Below are 25,066 nucleotides of genomic sequence, written 5' to 3'. Positions count from 1 at the left end.
ATACAAAAAATTAGCTGGGCATGGTGGCGCATGCCTGTAGTCCCAGCTAATTTTTTGTATTTTTAGTAGAGACGGGGTTTCACCATGTTGACCAGGATGGTCTCGATCTCTTGACCTCGTGATCCACCCGCCTCGGCCTCCCAAAGTGCTAGGATTACAGGCTTGAGCCACCGCGCCCGGCCTGAAAATAATATTTTTAATATAAAAAATATTTTACTGGTTTGTTGGTATCATTTACGTGGAGTATCACTAAGGTTTTAAGCAAATAATGATGCCAGATAAATGTTGCTCAAGATCTTTTGGTGAGCATCAGCGGCTTATTCCCTTTTGCTTGGGCACTATTTTAAACATTAATTTCTTTAGGGAACAGCAAATAATGTTTGTGAATAGAAACACTAACATCAAAGTTTGGAATGATCTTATGCTGTAGTTAGAGTCTGAAAACTAATCATTGTCAAGATTAACTGGTGATTCTTAAAACATTATGCATTTCTTATATAACCAGTGTTTATGAAGTCAGTTCCATTTGCAGCTGATACTCTGTGTTGCATTAGTAGTAACCTTTGGCTAATGTGTAAGATTGCTTTTTCTTTGTTATTTTCAGTTTTAGGGATTTTTTTTTTTTTTAAGCTAGTTAGGGCTGTTAGCCTCAGTCTCCAATTCAGTCACTTAGCCTATAGAGAGCTTTTTGTCCTTTTTCTGTATAGCATTTACATTTTCATTACTCTGGGCTGCCAACCTTTTGTCCTGGAGGAGAGGAGAGATTGAAGAAAGTACTTGTTAATTAGTTTAAGGAAAGATTTGTCACTGAACCAAATTTTGAATTATGTATATACTTTATTCAAGCCACCTTGCGTTAGTTTTCCTGATAGTGCACGGAATCAAAATTTACAGGAAACATTTTGTTATATAGCTTATAAGCTTTATATGTCAAACAATATTAGAATTTGTTTTACCTTTTTTCTTTGTTATCTAGTCTGGGATTTTTTTCTTTCTTTCTTTTTTGCACTTTAATGAAATTAGACTTCTATGTTTTAATCTAAACCACTTTCTACATTTTGTTTCTATCACAATAAGGATTAGTGTTTTCGTGTCTGACACATATATATATAGATTTCATTTGGAGCAGAGATTCTTAACCTCTGATCCAGGTACAGATTTCAAGAATTCCTTGAAATCTTCTCCAGTTGCAACCTTACGTATGTGCCTATGTCTGAAACAGGGGCCATAACTCTCTTTGAATTTTCAAAGAGTTTATGACTGCCTAAAATTTGAGACACAGACTTACGAAGCAGATGCATCTATTTTGGTCTTAAAGTGAAGATAATTTTATATTGATGTGTAATAGATATAACTTCGCAGATCCTGGGCTCATTCTCTTTTTATTTTCTTCAAATTTTTTTCCTTTTTACGATTAAATTCAGGACAAAAACAATATGGTGAGTGTAAGTTCCTGTTACGTGTGTGAAATGCATTAAGCTGCCTGGCATGTGGAGTCATCTTTGATATTCTTTGTTTAATAAACTCAAGTCTAACTTCACATGTGTTTGAACATAGACATATTTCTTCTCCATTAGCTGTTTCAATTTGTTGTTGCTTCTCTTGGCTTTGGTAGCACTTGAACAACCTGTAATCTTTTGCATTTATTGTTGTCCCAAGACTTCTGTGTTAACTGCATGTAAATGTTTGAAACAAGTCACTGTTTTTGACTACTACAAATTTTATTAATCACTGTAAACTTTAAGAAAATTTGGTATAGAAACAGCTTTGGGCTACATGGAAAATATTTGAGTAACACTGTAAAAATATATACTGTCAAATTATATGTGATAGAATTTAATATCCTATATTTATATTCATGTTTTATAGATTTTATTATGTTAATTTTGTTTCTATCAAAATTTGATCAAAGAAATGTTTCTCATCACTTATAAATTGATGATCTTGTGACTAAGCCTGTTTGGTAGCCCCAGATTGAGCACTATGAAGTTTTTTTCTATTCCAGAACATAAATCAGAAGCCAGTAGTTCTTCGAAAGAGAAGACAGAGAATAAAAATAGAAGCAAATTGGGATCTCTTCTATTATAGGTAAAATTTGGCCTCTTTTCCAATAAAGATTAAATTTACTATTTCCATGACAGACATGTTTTTCTTCCTTGAAACTATTGCTTTATGCCACAGGTATTTTTATGCCATCAAGTTCAGGAACTATAACTGTTAATATTGGGGTGACTAGAGATGCTCCTAAAATTAAGGCTTTTCATAGAGTGATAGTCAGAGGAACTAAAATTAAAGACTTTTTAAGGCTTAGCGATGATTACTTTAACATACTTTATCACTGGCTTAGAAATAATTGCATACTTCCCAGTTGGAAATGGAGTATTAAAAGAGGCAGATGATAGTAACGTAAGACTTGTGAGAAAGAGTGTACAAGTTAGCTGACCTCATACATTTTCTTTCCTATCAAATATGGTAACCCCTTCCCTCTTCTTACAAAGCTTCTTTAAGATAACTCACAGTACTTACTCTGGAAACTGACATATCAATTATACCTTGGCCAATAAAGAAAAATAAGTCCTTTGAAAACTCCCATTACTACTTTTAAAGTATACAGTATGTATATAGCATATCATTAAATATATGCCTTGGATTTCTCTCTCAGTTGTGTTGCACCCCATAGAACTTTCTTGGAACTCTGAAATGAGACTTTCTAGGCTGATTGCAGACTCTAAAGTAAGCGTATGTGAAGCTCATTTTTCCCCAGTTAGACTTGGGCCGAAATGTTTTACAATGCTTACTCCAAGCATATGAGGAATATGCTTTGAAAATGCTCATTCACAGCCTGGCAGTTTGCAGTATTCTTTCTTGGGTAAAGTACTAATATTTAGAATGTTGCTGATTCCACGTGCTTCACCCCAAAGTTCAGCAGTTCTTATCTCCCCAACCTAAAGTTTTGTATCTGACAATAGAATTGTTTTCTTAACTGGAATTTGTATTAGCAATAAACATTGAAGTTGAAATACCACCTTTTTAAAATTAATTTACACAGATTTATAGTGTAGGTTCCTTTTTTTTCAACTTTTTATTAAAACTTTCAAACATAAAAAAGGTTAAAGAATTTTGCAGGCCAGGCGCGGTGGCTCAAGCCTGTAATCCCAGCACTTTGGGAGGCCGAGGCGGGTGGATCACGAGGTCAAGAGATCGAAACCATCCTGGTCAACACGGTGAAACCCCGTCTCTACTAAAAATACAAAAAATTAGCTGGGCATGGTGGCGCGTGCCTGTAATCCCAGCTACTCAGGAGGCTGAGGCAGGAGAATTGCCTGAACCCAGGAGACGGAGGTTGCGGTGAGCCAAGATCGCGCCATTGCACTCCAGCCAGGGTAACAAGAGCGAAACTCCGCCTCAAAAAAAAAAAAAAAAAAAATTAAAAGAATTTTGCAGTGAATATCTGTATACCTATCACCAAGATTCTATTATTAACGTTCTGCTCTGTTTGCTTTACACAGATTTTATTTTCCTTACTTATACTTGCTATATTCTATTCCACTGTCTTTTGGTTTTGTTTAGTTTTGTTTTTGCTTATAAGGTACAGTAAGGGATATTTATAGATTTTAAAAATGCATTGTGCATCCTGCTGTTTTCTGATTATATGTATGTCTAGGTTTGGTCAAGACCATGCCAAGTCAAACCTTATTTGGAATTTCAAAACACGGGAAGAACTGAAAGATACTCTGGAATCTGAAATGAGAGCATTTAATATTGATAGAGAACTTGGAAGTGCTAATGTGATCTCTTGGAATCACCATGAGTTTGAGGTAAAGTTTGATTTTTCCTGTATATTAATCTTAAAAAATAAAGCATGTACTATTTGGGGAGTGATTTTTCAAAAAAACTTATATAATTTGTCTTTACCTTTCCTCTTTAATGTTAAATAGGAAATACTGGAAAACTTTAATCTATGTGTCAAACAAAAATAAAAAAAGTAAATTTGTTAAGTAACTCAGCTTTGTACCTGATAATCACGTAGGAGTTTTAATAAATTTGATTCTATACATCCCAAATCTGTTCTTTGCTTTCCTTCCCTCCTCCCATTTCTGGGATCTTTGAGTTCTTTTTTCATTGAAACATATCCTATTTGCCTTGTTCCTTGTAACTTGATTTTTGTTTTCTGTATCTGTCGTAATTGATTCTGAATGTGACTGTATTTTGCTGTTACGTTAAAATATTGATGTGAAGAGCAGGAAAGACAAAGATGATGGTAGATAATTCTATATGTGTGGGTGAATATATAATTGAATTATATTACATATATAATATATATGATTTAAACAATTATAAGAGCTTTAAATTTGAAAATGTGCATGATCCTGCAGGCTTTGATCTTTAACCCAGTTTCATTTCCAAAGCATGTAATAATTTGAATATGCCCATTCTTAGCAAAATGAAAAACTTGTCTTTGTTTTGGGAGCCTGTATTCTCCTGGATTTTCTCCTTTTTCACTGTCTACTTCTCAAGCTGCCTTTCCTTATTTTTCTTCATCTCCCTGATCATTAATTGTTGGCTGGCCCCAAAGTTTCAGTTCTTTGACCTCTTTCATTTTTATTTGCTGCTTCAGTGAAATCATTAAGTTTCAGGGCTTTAAATGTTTGGGTTTTTTTTATTTTTTTGAGACAGGGTCTTACTTTATTGCCTAGGCTGGACTGCAGTGGTGCCATCTTTGCTCACTGCAGCCTCCACTTCCTTGGCTCAAGCAATCCTCCTACCTTAGCTTCCCCAGTAGGTGGGATCAGAGACGTGCACCACCACACCTGGCTAATTCTGTGTGTTTTGTAGAGGCGAGGTTTCACTATGTTGCTCAGGCTGGCTTTAAATCTTGTTTATTTGCTGATGGCTTCCAGGTTTTTATCTGTTGCTTAGACTTTCAAGCCCTAGACTTCATACGTTTATCTCATAATTGAATAATAAGTAATCTAGAACTTTTCTCCAAAATTGTGCTCTTGTTCTTCCCCTGAGCCTACTTCTCTTATAATCTTTCTGATCTTAGATAATGTCTACTCCTTATTTTCTAGTGAAAACCCTTGAAATTGTCTTTTCTCTTATACCCCATATCAAGTTTTATAGCAAATTCTATACAGTGCACCTTCAAAATTTATTTAGACTTTCTTCTTTCTAGTAGATTACAACAATATCACTGCTTCCTCTCCTGCCTCCCTGGAGTCTTATCAACATAGCAGAGTTACCTTGTTAAATAGCAAGCAGATCATTTCTGTGCTCATAACCCTTGGTGCTCTTGTGGTTTCCCATCTCAGTTAAAATCTGAGTCCTTAAAATGACTTCAAGCCAGGATCTGTGGTACCTCCCCTCTCCGCCGCCAACGCTAAGCATTGTTTCTTTTGTCTTATCTCCTACTTCTCTCCCTCTCTCACTCTTTTCCAGCCAAACAGGCTTCTTAGAAAACACCAAGTTCATGTTCTTGCCTCAAGGTCTTTTTATTTGCTGTTTCCTCTGCTTAGAATAAGGTCTTCCCCAGATAGCCTCATAACTTGTTTTCTCATCTTCAGATCTTTTGACTGCCATTGAGTGGGGCTTCCCTGGCTACCTTGTTTAAAAATGCAGCCCCTTTTATCCATACAAACATACTTACATATACATTCTCTCTCCCTATCCCTGTTCCCCCCTCTATTTCACTCTGTAGGACTTCAGTTACCCAACTGTCAAATATCTTTCACTTTTTTATGGGCTTCACCTGTGAAGGCAGAAACCTTTGTTCAACTGCTGTGTCTCCAGTGCCTGAAATAGGGGGTGGCACACAGTGTATGCTTAATAGAAATTGAATGAATTGAATGCTCAGACTTTATAGAAAGTTAAATGAAGATACATATTTGATTTAATATAATTTATATTTTTAGAAAGCAGTTATTTTAGACTTTGGAAAAAGAATTTTGATTATTTGATCTGGGAATTTCTTTTTATAATGGCCTGAAATCTTTCCTTGAGACACATTGCCTGAGTGCAAGCATACGTGGTCCTGCCCCAACTCCTGATCTGTGACTGTGCCCTCATTTGTCACCTCCATTTAGTAGCATGGGGTGATTTGACATAGAAGGAATTCTTTACAAAAATGTGAAAGGAAGTTGATGCGTTGGTTTTAAGTCTTGGCAAATTGCCAGGATAGAGCTGGGGTAAGAGGGAAGACCTGAAGTAGTATATGTGTGTTGGGCAAATTATGTGTGATGCAGGACCATCTACTCCCTGATTTTTTATGCCAAACTCAGAAGGGAATAAATCAGATTTCATTCTTCTTTTTTTCATTGACACCACATAGTGCTGTGACAGTTTTTATCAGCAAGTCTTAGATTTATAAAATTGGTATGTAATTCTCAACATTTAGCTAAAATAGTCATGTTAATATTTAACAGGTATTTTAAGAAATGTTAAGTTTTGAGCAGAAAGAATTACAAGAAACAATTATTAGAAATTGCCAAAATCTATTGTAAACTAAAATAATGTAATTTGCTTTTGTTTATTAAGGTTAAATATGACTGCCTGGCAGAGGAAATTAAAATAGGAGACTATTACCTGAGATTACTATTGGAGGAAGATGAGAATGAAGAAAGTGGATCAATTAAGAGATCGTGAGCTACTCTGTATATCCTGTTGCATTTGATTTCACTGTTGGTTTCATGATTATTTCTATTGTGAACTTTTTTTTTTTTAATCTAGGTATGAATTTTTCAATGAGCTTTATCATCGCTTCTTGCTCACTCCAAAAGTAAACATGAAGTGTTTATGTTTACAAGCCCTTGCTATTGTTTATGGCAGATGTCATCAAGAAATAGGACCTTTTACAGATACCAGATATATCATTGGAATGTTAGAGAGGGTAAGGATATCATTTAAGGAAATTACTATTTGATAGTGTCTCTGGGGTTTATGTTAAATTTAAAAAACTAAATTTAAATTCTGTTTGATCACATTATTACTGTAGCTTTCTGCATTCATTTTTCTATAATTTATACTTATTTAAATCTGAGTTAGATGAACAGGAAAATGAATAAAGGGTTAGAATTTGTCCATGTCAATTTACTGTTTTCAAACAACTTTAGTTGACCTACTTGTCAGTCTTTAAGTATGGATGAGTTGAACAGGTGTGTATAAAAAGAAATAGTGACTTCTAGATTGGTGTGTACCTTTTTGGTTTTCCATTCTGGAAAAATGTAGAATGATGCTAGCATACTAAAGATATTAAAAACCTTTTAAAACTACAATGATAACCCTCCAGAAAAAAAAAAAAAACCTTGAATTAGCACTTTAAATTATACAGTTTGTCAAATAAAAAAATTAGTGAACATGGTGGCATGTACCTGGTGGCTTACCTGGAAATGGGAGGATCACTTGAGCCCAGGAGGTTGAAGCTTCAGTGAGCTGTGATCACACTCCAGTCTGGAGGATAGACCAAGACCTTGTCTCAAAACAATTTTTTTTTTTAATTTAAGAATTTGTCATTTAACACTTGAACATGGTGGAGGGGATAAATTAATTTGCTCATCATGCCAGCTCATTTGATTGTTTCCTATTTGTTGCAGTATGTATCTTTTATACTTTCATTTGTGTTTATTTTCCTTTTAAAGTATCATTTGGACCAGTTCACTTATTTCAATTTTTACATATCTCCTTAAAGCCAAATATTAATCTGTGGACTTTATCTGCCTTTCTAGGGAAATTAGACAAGTTATATAAAGTTATAGAGAATGTAGTTTTCTGGATTCACCAAGGAATAATTGACAGGTTTTTATGATTTTTTTCTTCTATATCTATTCACTTCTCACCAAATTCTCCTTTATTTCAATAGTGTACAGATAAACTTGAACGAGATAGGTTGATCCTCTTCCTTAACAAGTTGATCCTTAATAAGGTATGGTAGTTTTGCGTACATACATTGTTGTTTTCAAGTCATACAAGTAATTGTTAAGATAAATCCTCACAATTTGAGTTAATTATCCAGGGAGGGTTGTCTTCTGTCTTCTGTTTTCTGTCTTTTTAGACAGAAAGTTCTGTGTGCTGTAACCTCCTGGAGGGAAAGGTTTTTGCCAATATCCCTGTATAGTCGTTCTTAATATTACAGGTGCTAAATGAATTGATGATAAAATTCTGAATCAAGAATAATGAAGGATGACTTTTAAAACATTAAAATGATTTTTAATAATACTTATTAGCTTATTTTTCTTTAGGGACTCTTTAGGGTTAAATTTTAAGTAAAATACATGCTTGACAAAGAGGAAAGTTTTAAATTTATCAGTATACATTTGGTTGATAAAAAGTAATTGTAAGTTGTAAGATAAGTCACTTTACTCAGTAGTTTCTTTTTAAAGGCATTTTAATAGGTTCATGCTAATTTCTAACAACAGGAATTCATAGTTGTAGTAACAATTTACTATTTACGTTGAAGTTTAAGCAGATTTTCATTTCCTAAAGCTTTGATATAATACCAATTTGTGTAGTTTTATTCTTATAGTAAGTAATGCAGATGTTTTAAACTGAAATATAAGTACAAAGAAATTTTAATTGAAATTACAATCTCTTCTAAGAAATTACCAGTTATTTCATATTTATGAAAACTGGAACATTGAAGGATTTTTAAATATAGCAGACTTTATTTCTGATACAGAATAATCTGTTTATTAAAAAGACCTTGGCAGAGTAATTGTAAAACCAGAGTTTATCATGACAGTCTTTAATTTGTTCACTCTTATTTTTGTGGGTTTTTTCTCAGAATATATTTAAGTAAAAATAAGTGCTCTCTTTAATACAGTTTTGCCCTTTTAATGAATTGAAATTCAGGTTTCTTGAACACAAAATGCTGAAAAGACCAAGTAATACCAGTCATGTCAATTATTTCCAAAGATTCCAAGCATTCTTTTCTTTGAGGACCTCATAGGTGGCAGTACCTATTGGGAAAGGTACTGTAGGGAAAGGATTTAGATTATGACAGATAATTAGATTATGAAAAAATTGTTTCCCTCTTCCAGAAAAATGTTAAGGATCTCATGGATTCAAATGGAATTAGAATCCTTGTGGACTTGCTTACCCTTGCACATCTCCATGTAAGCCGTGCTACAGTACCACTACAAGTACGTATGCTTGTATGGGTTTTACAAACTTGACATTTTCTGAGTATAGTTTTAGAGTCAAAAGAATCAGGAATCTGAAATATGTGGTCAAACACATATTTCTCCAGTAATTACAGTAGTACTAGTTCTGGGAGATTCACACAGAAAATGTGAAATCACTGTAAGGATAATCCAAAATAGACAGTAGCGATTGAGTTTTGTTTTGTCTTTTAAAGTAACTGTATCTCTAATGTGGCTTATTTTGAGGCAGTGTGCCTTTTAGGATTCAAACTGAATTCATTAGATATGTAACTAGTACTTTTAGCATTGGCAAGCATTAAGAATATTCTTTGCCTTAAAGTAGTCTGGACACCTTATTAAAACCAGCCAAGAGGACAAATAACTAACTTATAGCTCGTTAGGTTTTTTTTGTTTGTTTTTTTGGTGTTTTAATTTCCTGCTGTAAGGAGATGTGCCATGTTAGACTTTGTGCGAATTGTGACCACAAGTGCTATCCGAGTATGTAGTATATGGCATATTCTGTTATATACCATTGCAACAGGTACACATAAAATATATTGACTTTTTGAATCCCCCAACAGCCCATTGAGATTTTTATCATCCACATTTTATAGATGAAGAAACTAAGGAACACTGAGGCTAAGTACCTTGCCCAAGGTCACTTGATAAGTGGCAGAGCTAGAGTCAAGACCCAGAAGTCTGTATGCGCCTAACAACTTTGCTGTACCTCTCCATATGAGTCTAACTGAAAGCTGATAATTATGGCAGTATTTAAAAACAGATTATTTCATTCTCGGGTGATTATAAGAAAAAGAACAGGATGGGCATTTTGTCTCACACCTGTAATCCCAGCACTTTGGGAGGCTGAGGTGGGAGGATCACTTGAACTCAGGATTTCAAGACTAAGCAACTTGGTGCAGCACCTGTCTTGACAAAAAAAGCCAGATGTGCTAGAACAAGCCTATAGTCCCAGCTACTTGAGGGGCTAAGGCTGGAGGATTGCTTGAGCCTGGGAGGTCAAGGCTGCAGTGAGGCATTTTTGTGTCACTGCACTCCAGCCTGGGTAACAAAGCAAGACCCTGTCTCAAAAAAGAAAGTAAAAGAACATAAGAATCATGTTCAAACCAAACTACATAAAAATTCTAACCTAGATTCTTATAAAAGATTGATAGAGAAAATTTTAAGAATTATTTGTAGTAAGGGGAATAGATAATAAATTGAGACTAAGTATATAAAAACGCTGAAAACTACCGCCGGGCGCGGTGGCTCACGCCTGTAATCCCAGCACTTTGGGAGGCCGAGGCGGGTGGATCACGAGGTCAAGAGATCGAGACCATCCTGGTCAACATGGTGAAACCCCGTCTCTACTAAAACTACAAAAAATTAGCTGGGCATGGTGGTGCGTGCCTGTAATCCCAGCTACTCAGGAGGCTGAGGCGGGAGAATTGCCTGAACCCAGGAGGCGGAGGTTGCGGTGAGCCGAGATCACGCCATTGCACTCCAGCCTGGGTAACAAGAGCGAAACTCCGTCTCAAAAAAAAAAAAAACGCTGAAAACTAACTTGGCTGTTAGCATTTTAACTCTTTGATCTCAGTTGCTTATTGAAACTGTTAGTTGGAGTGAGTTTTTCTCCCCGAAAGAACTTTGAGCGTTGTTGCTTAAGATTAATCATACATATTTATTTACATAGCTATTTGCAATATTCTTTACTACTAAAATGTTAGTATCCTGGGCATGTATTAATGACCATGGGGAATATAGATACCACTGAATTTAGCTTAGATTGCTGACTGAACTTAGGAAACCATTTACCTGAAATATGTATTAATAAAGAAATAGCTTTTTTGGACTGTTAGGTTAGACATTTTGTCCTAAACTCTTAAGTCTTAAAATAAGGTCACTTAAAATTTCAGGTTAACTTTTAGATATAAACCCCTTCAAAGTACTGCTGTGCAACTTGTATGACATCTGCTCTCTTAGATTTTTGCCTTGGAAAATAATTTAAATCTTTTTTAAACTTAGAGCAATGTAATTGAAGCTGCTCCAGATATGAAAAGAGAGAGTGAAAAGGAATGGTATTTTGGCAATGCAGACAAAGAAAGGAGTGGCCCGTATGGATTTCATGAGGTGTGTATCTTGGAGAAACTTTTTGTGAAGGTCTCAGCATTTCTTAGGCCCTCCTGCTTAGTACTTATTGAGGTGTGGAATATTTTTAAACTGTCATTTAAATTCCTGTTATTAGCTCCAAGGACCCTACAACTCAGTTTCCACATGAAAAATTGAGAACCAAACATACATATAAAATTATGTCTTCAAACCTTGTTTAATAGCTGTTATTATGGAGGCCGCACTTAGGTTTTTAGTGAATTTTATATAATAATTTCTGACTAGGTGTGGTGGCTCACACTTAAAATTTCAGCACTGTGGGAGGATCACTTGAAGCCGGGAGTTCAAGACCAGCCTGGGCAAGATAGCAAGAGACTATCTCTACTGAAATAAAAAACAATTACCTAGGCATGAAAGTGTATGCCTGTGGTCTCAGCTACTTGGAGACTGAGATGGGAGGATTGCCTGAGCCCAGGAGGTTGAGACTGCAGTGATCACACCACTGTACTCTAGCCTGGGCCACAGAGAGCAAGACCCTATCTCCAAAAATAAAAAGCTATCTTAGTATTTATGTCAGATTATAATGTTTCTATAAGGTATGAACAAGTAAGCTTTACTATGCAGTCTAAAATTTATGGAAAATTGTTCACTCCAAGAACTAAGAATAGCTTTCCTGTTTATCTTGATACTTGATCCTGTCTCCGACCTTCAGCCTCCCAGGCTCATCTGGAATTGGGGCAAAGACAGTTTTTTAGAGGACGAACCCTTCTACTCTAGTATAATTTGATTATTTAGCACTCCACGTACCATTTTTACTCTTTCCAGTATTCCTTATGTTCTGCAGATTGGCCAAGTGGTTGTGTTTTTTTGTATTATCAACCAAATTTGTGGTCCCAAAGGCCTGTTAACAAAACTTTGTTTTTCTAAAATAGTGTACTTGGATGTTTGTTTCATAATTTAGTATGTATTTACTATAAAGTAGAAAACATTGGTGAGGTTTTTTATTTTGTCTGTTTGTAATAATGCCTTTCATCCATTAAGATGCAAGAATTGTGGACCAAAGGAATGTTAAATGCAAAAACCAGATGCTGGGCTCAAGGCATGGATGGATGGCGACCACTTCAGTCCATACCCCAGCTTAAGTGGTGTCTCTTAGCCAGTGGACAGGCTGTCCTGAATGAAACTGACCTTGCTACCCTTATATTGAACATGTTGATCACAATGTGTGGTTATTTTCCAAGCAGGTAAAATGTAATTGCATGTTTCCATGGATAATTGATATGCTTCCTTAGTAACGTCATAGTATCAGTCTGGTGATTTAAAACAAAGATGTCCTATTTATAGCCTTGGAGGAATGCTGCTTTGACCTTTGGAATTTTTTGAAACAGATAAAAAGACTTTGCAAATTATATTAATAAAGTAGCTAAAAAAAAAAAAAAAGCAACTTGCTCTGGGAAATTTCAAATACTACAAAACTGATACTTATCTGTACTTGCAGTAGTAACCATTTTATAATTTATGTGAATTGGTGTGAATGTTTTGAATTACACATACTGCAGCCCATAGACAGTGGTAAATGCCAGCTGTTGATCTGTCAGGCTAGCTATTTCTGTTATAGAAGGCGCATCTTGGCCCACTTGACCACTGAAGGTGAGAATTTGTTCTCTAGTAACAGTCGTAAGTATAACACTTGCATGGAGCTTTTCAATCTTTATGAAATATGTACATCTAAATCATTTTGATTCTTAAGATATCTTGTGATGGAAATTACTGAGAAACTATCACATTTTAAAACACTTGAAGTTTTCATGGTTCCATTTGGACTCAAAATTATAGTTAGTATTTAGAAATAAAGTAGTATTAAAATTAAAGCTATGCTTGGAAAATACAAAACATAGTTAAATCAAGGTTTAAATTTATGTAACAAAGTTTGATATGCCCTTTGGGGGAAAATATCCACTGACAGTGTGTTGGACAACACCAAGTTTAATCAATTAAATAATAAATAAGAGTCTTTGGCTCTTCTAGGGTACTGTTTTTCAAGGAAATCTTATGGAAGGAAATGAAGTCATATTAAGCAGCCAAATAGATTTAAACCAAAATACCTAATCATGTTCCCAGCTGTATGAGAGCTTAGTCTTCATTAACAAAAAAGTAAGGTAACCTGCTTCATGCCTAGTAGAATGCCATATGCGCTGAACATACAAATTTTAATAAATATATTAAATGTTGATGTGAAAAATGTTTTCTAGGGATCCAGATAATGCCATCATTCGGCCTCTACCCAAAATAAAAAGACTGCTATCAGATAGTACTTGCCTTCCCCATATTATTCAGGTGAGTTATTTTTACGTTATCAAACTAGAAGCAATTTTAAGAATCATTTTCTTTTAATTATCAGTACCAGTTTTTGTTTTGTTGCAGACTGTTCTATTTTCAGAAAGCCTAAACAGGCCAGGTGTGGAGGCTCACACTGTAATCCCAGCACTTTGGGAGGCTGAGGTGGGAGGATTGCTTGAGCCCAGGAGTTCAAGACCACTTTGGTGAACATAGGGAGACACCATCTCTACAAAAAAATAAACTAATAAATTAGCCGTGATGGCACATGTCTGTAATCCCAGCCTCCCAGGAGGCTGAGGTGGGAGGAGTAATTGAGCCCAGGAGGTGGAGGCTTCAGTGAGCTGTGATCATGCCACTGCACTCCAGCCTGGGCAACAGAGCAAGACCCTGTCTCAAAAAGAAAAGAAAGCCTGAACTTTGAGTTAAATTCATTTCACCTTTTTTTTTTTTTTTAAGACAGTCTTGCTCTGTTGCCTAGGCTGAAGTGCAGTGGCACGATCTCAACTCACTGCAACCTTTGCCTCTCATGTTCAGATGATTGTCTTGCCTCAGCCTCCTGAGTAGCTGGGATTACAGGCATATGCCACCACACCCAGCTAATTTTTTTTATAGAGAAGGAGTTTTACCATGTTGGCCAGACAGTTCTCAAACTCCTGGCCTTAAATGATCCATCTGCCTCAGCCTCCCAAATCATGGCTGGGATTACAGGTGTGAGCCACTGTGCCTGGCTATTTCACTTGCTCTTGAGTTGCTGAATATGCTGTAGAGGATTGAGCCTAACTATAGGAAGTTTCCAGATTCCAGAATTGTTCTAAAAGTGTTTTATTTATTACCTATTTTAAAAATCACACCACTTGAATACCTGAAAAGTGATTTGTTCCGGTTTGTGGTGTGTGTTGATGTTATTAAGATTACTAGGAAGTACACCAGCAGGCCCCAGGTGTGAACCATGGTGGTTTATATCTTTTTTTGAGACGGAGTTTCGCTCTCGTTACCCAGGCTGGAGTGCAATGGCGCGATCTCGGCTCACCGCAACCTCCGCCTCCTGGGTTCAGGCAATTCTCCTGCCTCAGCCTCCTGAGTAGCTGGGATTACAGGCACGTGCCACCATGCCCAGCTAATTTTTGTATTTTTAGTAGAGACGGGGTTTCACCATGTTGACCAGGATGGTCTCGATCTCTTGACCTCGTGATCCACCCACCTCGGCCTCCCAAAGTGCTGGGATTACAGGCGTGAGCCACCGCGCCCGGCCTATATCTTAAGTAATCACAGCAGTCTCACTACCTTCTGCCCTAGATTTTGACTATTCTTAGTTAGGTTTTCATTGATACCAACTGATGCAAAGCATTGATTTGGAATTAACATAAGATACACCAAAATTTCTTTTTCTTTTGTGTTATTCTGCTATCTTGGAATTAAGCTCTTTAAACTTCAGATTAACAGTAAACCCAAATAAGTCAGGTCCTAGAGATTTCAGGCAAATATTTCCTTTAAGTTCTATACCAGTAACTTGTGCCATTTGTACCTTTCAGTTGTACATTGGTCTGCAAAAGGAGAGAAGAGTTACTCAGTTAATACATTTTTACATTCACTTATTTACTACCTAAGTGCCTATGTAAGTCATTGATGAAGAAGACTTCTAAATACAGTAATGCCCTATCCCCCCCACTTTTTTTTTTTTTTGCCAATTTCTGTTATTTGAGCATACTCACATTTTAAAATTTCTGTGCTTTTCTGTTGCTGGTATTTCCATTCAGATCCTTCAACGAAAAAGCGCTGCGGTTATTGAGGGCTCTAAACTATTACCACATCTCCTCCCACCCCCCCCACCCCTCACCTCCACCACCCCGGTGGCCATGTGGCTGCATATGTGAGGTGATGCAGAGAGAGGAATTTGTTCTCTCTAGTAGACCCTCTCAACATGTGGATAAAACACCATGCCCAGAAGATCAACCTTTCCCATTTTTCTAAGTCTTACAAAACTGAATAGAAAACATACACAAATGGCATTAAATTTCTGGCTAGGAAGGGATGATTGAAAAACTTAGAAGAGATTTGCTCATCATAACATGAAGCTTGAGGGAGGGAGGCTTTCTTTTAATTAACCAAAACTTTTCAGTAATACCTGAAGAAAATGATTGAGAAGATTTGTATTGATAAATCTAGAGTCTTTGAACAATGTATGACTTATATTTTTTTATATTGAGTGTAAAAAATATTTTTAAGAAGTTATTTTTAATTTCCTCATAACTTTTTATATTCTGGGAGACTTGAATCTTGATAAAGCACAGTTAGGTGGCTATAGTTGTTTCCGGGAACATTATCTTCATTGGTTGGGAAGGGATATCTGTATTTCATTTGACTTAAGAGCAGTCATCAGTTTTACTATCCGAGAGCGCTTCAGAATTTTTATAGTGGTCCAGGGTATGGTGAGTTAATGTGATAGGTTTTCTAGTAGAGTGACAGTTGGAAATACTCTTAGTGGGTGGGGGTGTGTGTGCATGTTCGTGCCTGTGCCTGTGTGTGTTTGTGTTTGCCGCTAATTCCCATAATGTCAGGCCTTGAACTGCTGCCATTAACACTAGGGAAAATCTTCTATGACTGTATTTTTCCTTTTTAACATTTGTAATAGTGTGAAATACTTAATCTAAATATCTTGTGGAATAGATAAGACACCAAAGCACAGAGAAATTTAAGTTATTTACTTAAAAGAGACATAGCTGTTAAGTCTCACATAAGAGTATAGAACTTTGGCCTCCTAATCTGAGCTACTTTCTGTATTGTAATTTTTTTTTTTTTTACTGGGAGCATTTGACCCCAAATTAAGGATTCATTGGAAGCAAGTGTTTTGGAATGACACCTTTATTAAGCTTCGTAGCTAAAACGTATTTAATATGTTTATCAAAAGTTTATTCATAGCAATTCTGTATGGTTTTTAATTAACCCAGATTTATTTGGGTAATCCCAGAAATTCCCTTCAGTATTTCTAGTTCAAATTTCTAGAGGCCACAGATTTTGGCACTTATTGGTAGCTGATGTACTACCTGATACTTGTTTACCCTCTTGCCTGTTAACTACAGTTCTGGATCTACTTTTTAGGCTGTTTCTGATCATTATTTTCTCCTCTGCTCCTTGAGTTCTCAAGTAGCCCTTAGGGGATTCTTACCTCAGCTCAACTGAATTGAAAAAAGCACAGAAGTCTTTTTTTTTTTTTTTCTCTCCCCTGAGACAGAGTTTCACTCATGTTACTCAGGCTGGAGTGCAATGGAGCGATCTCGGCTCTCCGCAACCTCCACCTCCTCGGTTCAGGCAATTCTCCTGCCTCAGCCTCCTGAGTAGCTGGGATTTCAGGCACGCACCACCATGCCCAGCTAATTTTTTGTATTTTTAGTAGAGACGGGGTTTTACCATGTTGACCAGGATGGTCTTGATCTCTTGACCTCGTGATCCACCCGCCTCGGCCTCCCAAAGTGCTGGGATTACAGGCTTGAGCCACCACGCCAGGCCAGAAGTCTTTTTAGGAAGATTCTTGCATATGAAGCAGTGTTGTCTGTAACATTATGACAAAACTGGCTTCAGGCACGTTTGGGCTTTTTCTGAATATGTTTTGATCAATTCTCAATTGATTTTCTGCATTGAATGTTGTAGAAAAGTAATGTGAATTCTTTTTAAATCTGTTGTGGGTCTGGTGGATGAGCTTACTGACTCCCATGGGTTTTTATTTTATAACTTACATAAGGAGCTATAACCTAAGGATATGAAATAAAAAACCTAAAATGAATGATGATGCAGGTTTTTTATAACTCAATAAAACACTTTAATTCTTTTTCAGCTACTGCTGACCTTTGACCCTATCCTTGTTGAGAAGGTTGCTATTTTGTTATACCATATAATGCAAGATAACCCACAGTTACCCCGCCTTTATCTGAGTGGAGTATTTTTCTTTATCATGATGTACACTGGTTCCAATGTACTTCCTGTTGCTCGGTAAGAACTTTAAGGGTAATCTACTTAAAAGTATTATTTGAGTTGTACATGGACTGATTTAATGAAGTTTTTGTGAGTACATCACTGCTTTCATTAAAATTTTTACTATAAAAGCTCTTTAAGTACATGTCTAAAGACTTGGAAAGTAGAATGGGGGAATATTACTCAGAATTATACCACTATACCCCATCTAGCCTAAGAATATATTATTTAGTATTTAAGTATGTATTTAATACAACTGTATTCATATAGTACATGTAGTTTTACATTTTGCTTTTTCTTAAAATTTAATAATTTTATATTGTCAGAAGCTTTAATAAGACTACATTTTAAAAATCTAGTTTATTTAAAGTCTTGCTTTAATCAGAAATTAAATAATTTGGGAATGTGGGTTTATGTGAGTTGCCATTTGTGACTTTTATTTACCTATAAAAAATCTAGTCTTTAGAAAATTGTTACAAAGCTAAATCAATTTCTATATCTGATAATTAATTTTTCTTTCTAGATTTTTGAAATACACGCATACCAAACAGGCTTTCAAGTCAGAAGAGGTAAGCCAGATTACTCTGAATACTTAACCTTGGGTAAGCTGTTTTAGCACTGTAAAGTTTCCTGAGCTGTATGTGTTTACTATATCACAAGTGATTGAGGGCAGGTATTGTTTTATTCCGTTCTTACATTGTTTGTGATACCTTGCGCATATAAAGTCTAAGCTACTATTTTTAAAGTCCGTTAGACATAATATTGAAATTGCAACTCCAAATTATAGCCTGACACCTCCATGAATATAAGTTTTTCTCTTTGTATAAGATTTAGATTGGTGATTTTCACAAATAATTCATTATATACCTGAGTCTTGCATCATCAGCTAAGATTCAGGAAGACTTCAGCCTTTTTGTTAAGATTCCAAGGTGGCAGAAGTGCTAGGTTTCTTTTTTGAAGCTGCTTAATTTTTCACATGCTCTCAAGTGTTCTTGTCATTTTACTGAGGAGTTAAGCTGGGAATTAAAAAATAGGAGACTTATTTAGGTAGTTTTGACAACCTAAACTTAATGCCTACATTTTCCAAAGAGATATTGATTGTGAAAAGAAAGGAAACTGCGGGGTGTTTTGAAATATGTTCAGCTTTTCATGGAGCATTGACTTTTTGGGGGGATCATATTGAGCAGAATAATAAACAAAAGCAGACCACCATTTAGAAGACTAACAAAGGAATGTTACACCACCTTGACAGACACTAAACTGTATGTTTTATAGAGCAGCCAATGAAGTCCTAGAAAGTGACCCATTTGTCTAAAGATGCCTATGGCAGCATAATCTCCACAGGTTTATACAAATAGAAAATGAGAATATAAACAAGTTTAAAAAGTCTCCAGTGATAGTATCTTAATGTAGTATTAGACATTTGGGTATTCTTTTCTTCTTTATTTCTGTGCAGTTATACATAACGTAATTTTTTCCAAACTTTATATTAAAAATGATATTTCAGCTAACAGTATTTTGAATAATTATAGCAGAACAGTGTTTATAGCACAAGTCTAGATGTAGGAATTGCCAAATGATAGTATTCAAGAATGTAACTAGGAATTCTTTACCCCAAAGTTTAACAGATAGTGAGTTTGTTACTCTTATTAGTAAAAAGCCTGAAAATGTTCATCTTCTAATTTGTCTTTGCACCATGTGATAAAACCGTATTTTGGGTTTTTTCCCTTGTCTCTTTGTTTTATCTTAGACAAGTAAAATGTCTTAAAGTTGCCTAGAAGGAAATAAGGAAAGCATATATTTGTATAAATCCTAGCCCTTGGGATTTTATTTTCATTGAGTAAAGAAATGAGTTTAAAATTGAGTATGGTCATTATCCTGACCCCATTTGGCCTGCCAGAGGAATAAGGACTTCTCAAAACAGTTAATTATAATTACTTTTAAGTAGAAATTCTCCATCTAAATCCTAGCTGCATTTCATGAGGAGAGGCTCTTAATGATCTTCTGAATTTATTTTTGAAAACAGAAGCAAGTATAAGTAGGACCTTTCAACAATATAATGCAGTATAATTGATGTAAGTCTTCGTGGCATATTCCTTCTGTTGTCCATTATTGTTGCACATGGTCAAAGGCCAGTTGTCCTAAATAATAATGGCAGCTCCTGACATTTAACGCTGAGACTACTGCAGGGCCAGAGGCTGTTGGTTCTGCCTTAGAGCTCATGCCAAGCCAGTTTGTACTAGACACCATCCACTTCACATTATGCTGTTTCCATCAACATGCCTGAAGCATAAAAGCAATTTGTTCCAGTTGTGTCCTTTTCTTAAAAATGTTCTCTAACCATAAATCATTTATTAGAAAATTGAAAGATAACTTTAGTGTTTTTGACTACCTTTTGTTTTGTTTTGTTTTGAAGACAAAAGGACAAGATATTTTTCAGAGAAGTATACTTGGGCACATTCTACCTGAAGCAATGGTTTGTTACTTAGAAAATTATGAACCTGAAAAGTTTTCTGAGATTTTTCTAGGAGAATTTGATACCCCAGAAGCAATCTGGAGCAGTGAAATGAGGTAAATAACCAGTTGATTGATTGATTTGTATTTTATAATTAAGTCTTTGCTGCTTGCCATCTGGTTTGACTTCTGTTAAAAGAAATGTTTTCACTAGTTTTATAATCTAAGATGACAGTAATCATTGGTGCCAAATCAAATGATAAATTTTCATAAGGCCTTAAGATTTTCTCTATTCTAAAAAGATATGACAACATTGCTGTTACCTTAATAGAGCTTTATATATTGGTAGTAACTACCAACCACTGGTAAGTCTATAATCAGTATATAGAACTAGTAAGATTTTAGGTAATGAACCAATAATATATATATGAGGAATTAGGATAAAATGAAGGAAGTAGTACTATACTTCACTAAGTAAAAACTATGCCCACATAATTTGGGTCAATGGATCAGACTAGAGATACCAAAATTATTCTAGAATGTGGGCTCCCTTACCAACATCTTTTGTCCTTAATCTGGAGGTTAACGTTCCTAAAATATGTCTTTTTGCAGGGAAATGCCATAGGAGAAACCTGTGGAAACACAAAAAGGAAAGGTTCAGAAACAGATGACAATGCTCAGCCAGTTTCTGTTCAGAAAAGACTTGACACTTAGTTCCAGTGTCAAGGCTGTCTCTCTTTGGAGAATCCCTGAGTTCTCTTAGCTAGATGGCATTAGATCTTCTATGTCAATTACTGTTCCTTATCAGACTGACTTCACACTCTCCGTGCCACCTGCTTGTTATTTGACTTCTTCACCTATGGGCTTGGCATATATTAGCCACCAATTTGAATATATTCTGTATGGCAGCCATATTTTTCGTTGGGGAAAAAAATATATAAGAATATTAATAAATTAGCACCACAGTTCTTCTGTGTAATGTTTTTTCCCTGAGATTGGCTAATATAAGACCCCATCTAAAAGATGTATTGCTCTATGTGCTGATAAGTTTCTGCTTAGCTGAGGCCAGATCCTAGACTACAGTAAGTTAATTGAAATAAATACCATCTAGTGAGCTTCTTTGGATAATAGCATCCTTGAGTTTCCTAGCTACACCCTCACACATTCAGATGCTGTACCTTTTTTGCCCTTCTAATGGCTGAATTTTTAATAGGAAGGACTGGGAATATCAGCCCTTTTGTCTGTGATCTTCTTTACAGTTAAGTATGATAAGTTTTTTTCCATTTTTATACAGTAAAATGCCCTGAATAACATATTTAAGACCTTTCATTATAGAACAGTAATTGAGTTATTCTGTAGATGATTCATGTAATTATCTTGCATGGTTACCTATCTTAACCTCTTTAAAATGATACCTTCATAAAGCTTGAATGGAGGTTTTTATGATTGTAGGCGCCTCATGATAGAGAAGATTGCTGCCCATCTTGCTGATTTCACACCTCGTCTTCAGAGTAACACAAGAGCACTTTATCAGTATTGTCCCATTCCTGTAATCAACTATCCACAACTAGAAAATGAACTATTTTGTAATATTTATTACCTCAAACAACTGTGTGATACACTCCGGTTTCCAGATTGGCCAATTAAAGACCCGGTAAGTCAGCAGTTTAATTTGTGCTGCCTTAAGCCATAAAAATAGCATCTAATCACTTCTGGGTATTTTGTCCTCCTGCAGAAAGAAGGATAATAGCTTCCTTAAGTATTCCTTCTTAAGCGCTAAGCACTGTGCAACTCTGAGCATAGTTCATTATATTTGGGTAAATCTCAAGCTGAAAGGTAATTTTTTAAGGCGGTATTAAGGATATTGCAATCTTGATCTTTTGTGACAAAGAGGAAACAAACTTCATGCAGATAATATAATTATATGTACATAGTATTATATACTATAATAGCTTGGTGGAAGCTTGTCTTTATAACAGGTTGATTAAACTCACAGATGTTGGAGTTAGCCAGTCTGGGATTAAGTTTCAGCAGGGCCATTAATATTTAATAACTGTATTTAATATGCAGTACATTGCTTAATTTTTCTAAACGTCAGTTCTCATCTCTAAAATATTGGTAATAATAGCAGCTATCTCTGGTGGTATTTGTGTAGCTTACTAAGTATTTACATAAGCATAATTCCTGGCACACATACGAGGCAATGAATGTGACCTGCTCAATTGGAAAGCAGTGTCTGCCTGATCACAGTGCCCTTGGGACCCTTCTAACCTGAGTCTTTGGATATCTGTGGGCACCTGTGCCCGTGTTGTTCTGTCATCATGGTGGAACTTATACCGTTATCATTACCATCTAAAAATTTCAGAATAATTGCCATTTGTACCACAAGTCACTGCTTCTTTACAGTGCAGTGACCAAAGAAAACTCGGGTACTTATTCAGGATTCAACGTGAGATACTAGGTATGGGCTTTCTAGTCAGACCTAGGTTTTAATCCACCCCCACCACTTACTAACTGGGAAATACACAGCTAGCTCTCAGAATCTCGGTGCTTTCATTTATTGGTGAAATTATAGACAAGAATTAAATTTGTTAGTGTATAAAGTACCTAGCTCCTTGGCATGTAGGCAGGCAATAAATATTAGAACTTTTTTTTTTTTTCCACCATTTGCTAACCAGACTCCCTTGTGTTCTGTATCCTTTACATTTGTTTGAATGCTAGCATACCCATAATTACGTTAGAGCACCTTGAGAAACATACTACAATATACTACTTGCTTTCTTACCACAGCGTATCATCTAATTTTGACGTCTTCCATGGTTTCCGGACGCTTTAAAAATTAAAGGTACATACACAAATAGGCAGAGAATTAAAACAATTTTTTAAATAGAGGAATATTGCCTTGTAACAAATACCTTGCTCTGCCCAACTGCATAGCAGTGTTCAGGTGATTTTGTTTATTTGTATTTCAGAAAGCTGTTAACTGGACAGCTAAAAGTATCCATTTAAATACAGCACAATAATTCTATAACTTAAAAATTATACTCTGAAATAATTTTACTTTGATGTAAATTTTAATCTTTTATCTTTAAGGTTAAGCTTTTAAAAGATACCCTTGATGCCTGGAAGAAAGAAGTAGAAAAGAAGCCACCTATGATGTCAATAGATGATGCTTATGAAGTGCTTAATCTGCCTCAAGGACAGGGACCGTGAGTTGTTTTCAGTACAATAGCAAATGTCTGCCCCACCTTAAAGTATTGGTATCAAAGACTAAGTTATGTTTGAGTCAACCATTTTAAAATCTTTTGCCTATATTTTGATGTATATACCTTGGGAATAACCATATGGAAGTATATCTGTGTGACTTTCATTTATTGCAGACTTAATAGGCAAATTGTGTCCTCCTCTTGCTGGTACATTCATTTCTCTATTAATTGGAAAAATGTATGCAGAGTACCTGGCACAGAATCTGATGTGTGGTAGTCATTCACATATTCATTTTTCCCCTTCCTTTTGTAATTTGTGTTATGCATGAGGAAGAGATTTGATGGCAATATGCCTAGGACACCAAATGACAGATCATGAAAGAATGCAGATTTATCTTACTATCAGTGAAGTTTTATAGTAGACCAGGTATGTTATAGAAAAATGATGTGAAAGACTTAAGTATAGACTAAAACTGTATATTTTTGGCAAGACTGATATAACTTAGAATTATAGAATTTGAAATTGGCATTTTGGACATTTTGACAAATTTATTGAATTTTTAAAAAAATATTTTATAATTCTTCCTACTCAAATACAATTTTATAATTTAAAGTAAATGATAACCTTACATAGGGAACTTTTAGATTTTGTCTTTCACCTGTAAAGATAACATGTAAAAAAATCATCTTAATTCTTCCTGGGTTTAATTTGAAGCCTAATATATAATCATATACAATTCTTTATCTAAGTAAGATTCTTAAAATACTATTTTAGATGATTTTGTAAATACTTTTTCTTGTGCCTTACTATACTCATAAAACAATTTTCCTGTTTAACAGGCACGATGAGAGCAAGATTAGGAAAGCTTACTTCAGACTTGCACAAAAGTACCACCCTGATAAGAATCCAGAAGGGAGGGTATGTACTGCTGTTGGAATTAGGGCATTGGGTTAATTTCCTCTTGCTCTTATTATTATTTAGTGGGAGAAAATATATTACCCCTGTCCCAAGTGCACTGTGGACAGGCAGTCACTGCTTTACAATTGAGCATTCTTTATAATTTCTCCATGGATGGTTCTCCCTCAGTTTACCAGAAGAGTGGCCTTTGTGACTAGCAACTTACCAGTTTTAGTGTTTCTCCTTATCTATGTCTGCTTGAGAATTAACTCTAATGGGCAATCATAAGAATAATTGAAAATTAGGAATGCAGGTGAACTTAATTCATTTGTAGGTTGTAGGTGATACCATTGCTATTCAGATTGCTTTTGGCAATTTATGTAATTTTTTCTTAAGACATCCAATTTCGTATCACTCTACCTGAAGAAATAGAAAATTCGGTTCAGATTCTAAATCATCATCCCCTGATGCTGCCTCATCCATTGAAGCTTCATAAAAGATGAAATCACGTAAGAACCACCAAAACCAGAACTGATAGTCTATTGCTAGGAACTTGGAATAATTTCCACTGATTAGAAGGTCAGTGGTTTTTACTGGAAACAGAACAGAGGCAGTATTCCTGAATGAGAAGTCGTGACATTGAAAAGATCTGACTTTTATATGTTTAAGGTATTTTTCATCAAAACCCCAAGTGGTTTTTTGAGAGTCTCATATTAATTCAGATTCATCTAGGAGAAAATACAAGAAAGGAAGAAATTTTGAAATCACTTTTAAATTGCTAGACTTAAACAGATATTAAAACACTTCATAAAGCTACGTAGTAAAACAATGTGATACTGACAACATAGAGATTCACTGAACATAAAATGTAACAGTTTAAAAGCATAGTATTAGGAGACAGACCTGGCTGTACCTCTCACAACTGCCACGAATTGAGCTTGTGTTCTTAAGCAAGTTGC

General features: G+C 35.5%; 1 protein-coding gene across 3 annotated transcripts in view; it reads left to right on the top strand.

Annotated features, from left to right (window-relative positions):
• Nucleotides 1-25,066, top strand: part of DNAJC13 (DnaJ heat shock protein family (Hsp40) member C13) — a 120,964-nt gene that overhangs the window by 51,873 nt on the left and 44,025 nt on the right. For 2 of the 3 annotated variants that reach the window (XR_004265025.1, XM_032266534.1), the window contains exons 21-36: nt 1,425-1,439; nt 2,006-2,088; nt 3,665-3,818; nt 6,535-6,638; nt 6,727-6,886; nt 7,856-7,918; nt 9,033-9,134; nt 11,157-11,261; nt 12,282-12,484; nt 13,493-13,577; nt 17,413-17,567; nt 18,073-18,118; nt 19,966-20,120; nt 21,456-21,657; nt 23,097-23,212; nt 24,050-24,128. Coding sequence is in view for 2 of the 3 variants with exons in the window: in XM_032266534.1 (XP_032122425.1) it covers nt 1,425-1,439; nt 2,006-2,088; nt 3,665-3,818; nt 6,535-6,638; nt 6,727-6,886; nt 7,856-7,918; nt 9,033-9,134; nt 11,157-11,261; nt 12,282-12,484; nt 13,493-13,577; nt 17,413-17,567; nt 18,073-18,118; nt 19,966-20,120; nt 21,456-21,657; nt 23,097-23,212; nt 24,050-24,128 (1,827 nt within the window). In the remaining variant the exon portion in view is untranslated. The remainder of the gene's footprint in view (nt 1-1,424; nt 1,440-2,005; nt 2,089-3,664; nt 3,819-6,534; nt 6,639-6,726; nt 6,887-7,855; nt 7,919-9,032; nt 9,135-11,156; nt 11,262-12,281; nt 12,485-13,492; nt 13,578-17,412; nt 17,568-18,072; nt 18,119-19,965; nt 20,121-21,455; nt 21,658-23,096; nt 23,213-24,049; nt 24,129-25,066) is intronic. The other variant, XM_032266543.1, reaches the window with a different exon arrangement.

The sequence above is a fragment of the Sapajus apella genome, unplaced genomic scaffold, assembly GCF_009761245.1.
Source record: "Sapajus apella isolate SASKATOON/1434 unplaced genomic scaffold, GSC_monkey_1.0 scaffold4, whole genome shotgun sequence".
NCBI classification, from domain to species: domain Eukaryota; kingdom Metazoa; phylum Chordata; class Mammalia; order Primates; family Cebidae; genus Sapajus; species Sapajus apella.
Note: the sequence above shows the minus strand (reverse complement) of the source record. Positions and strands in the feature narration are given on the sequence as shown.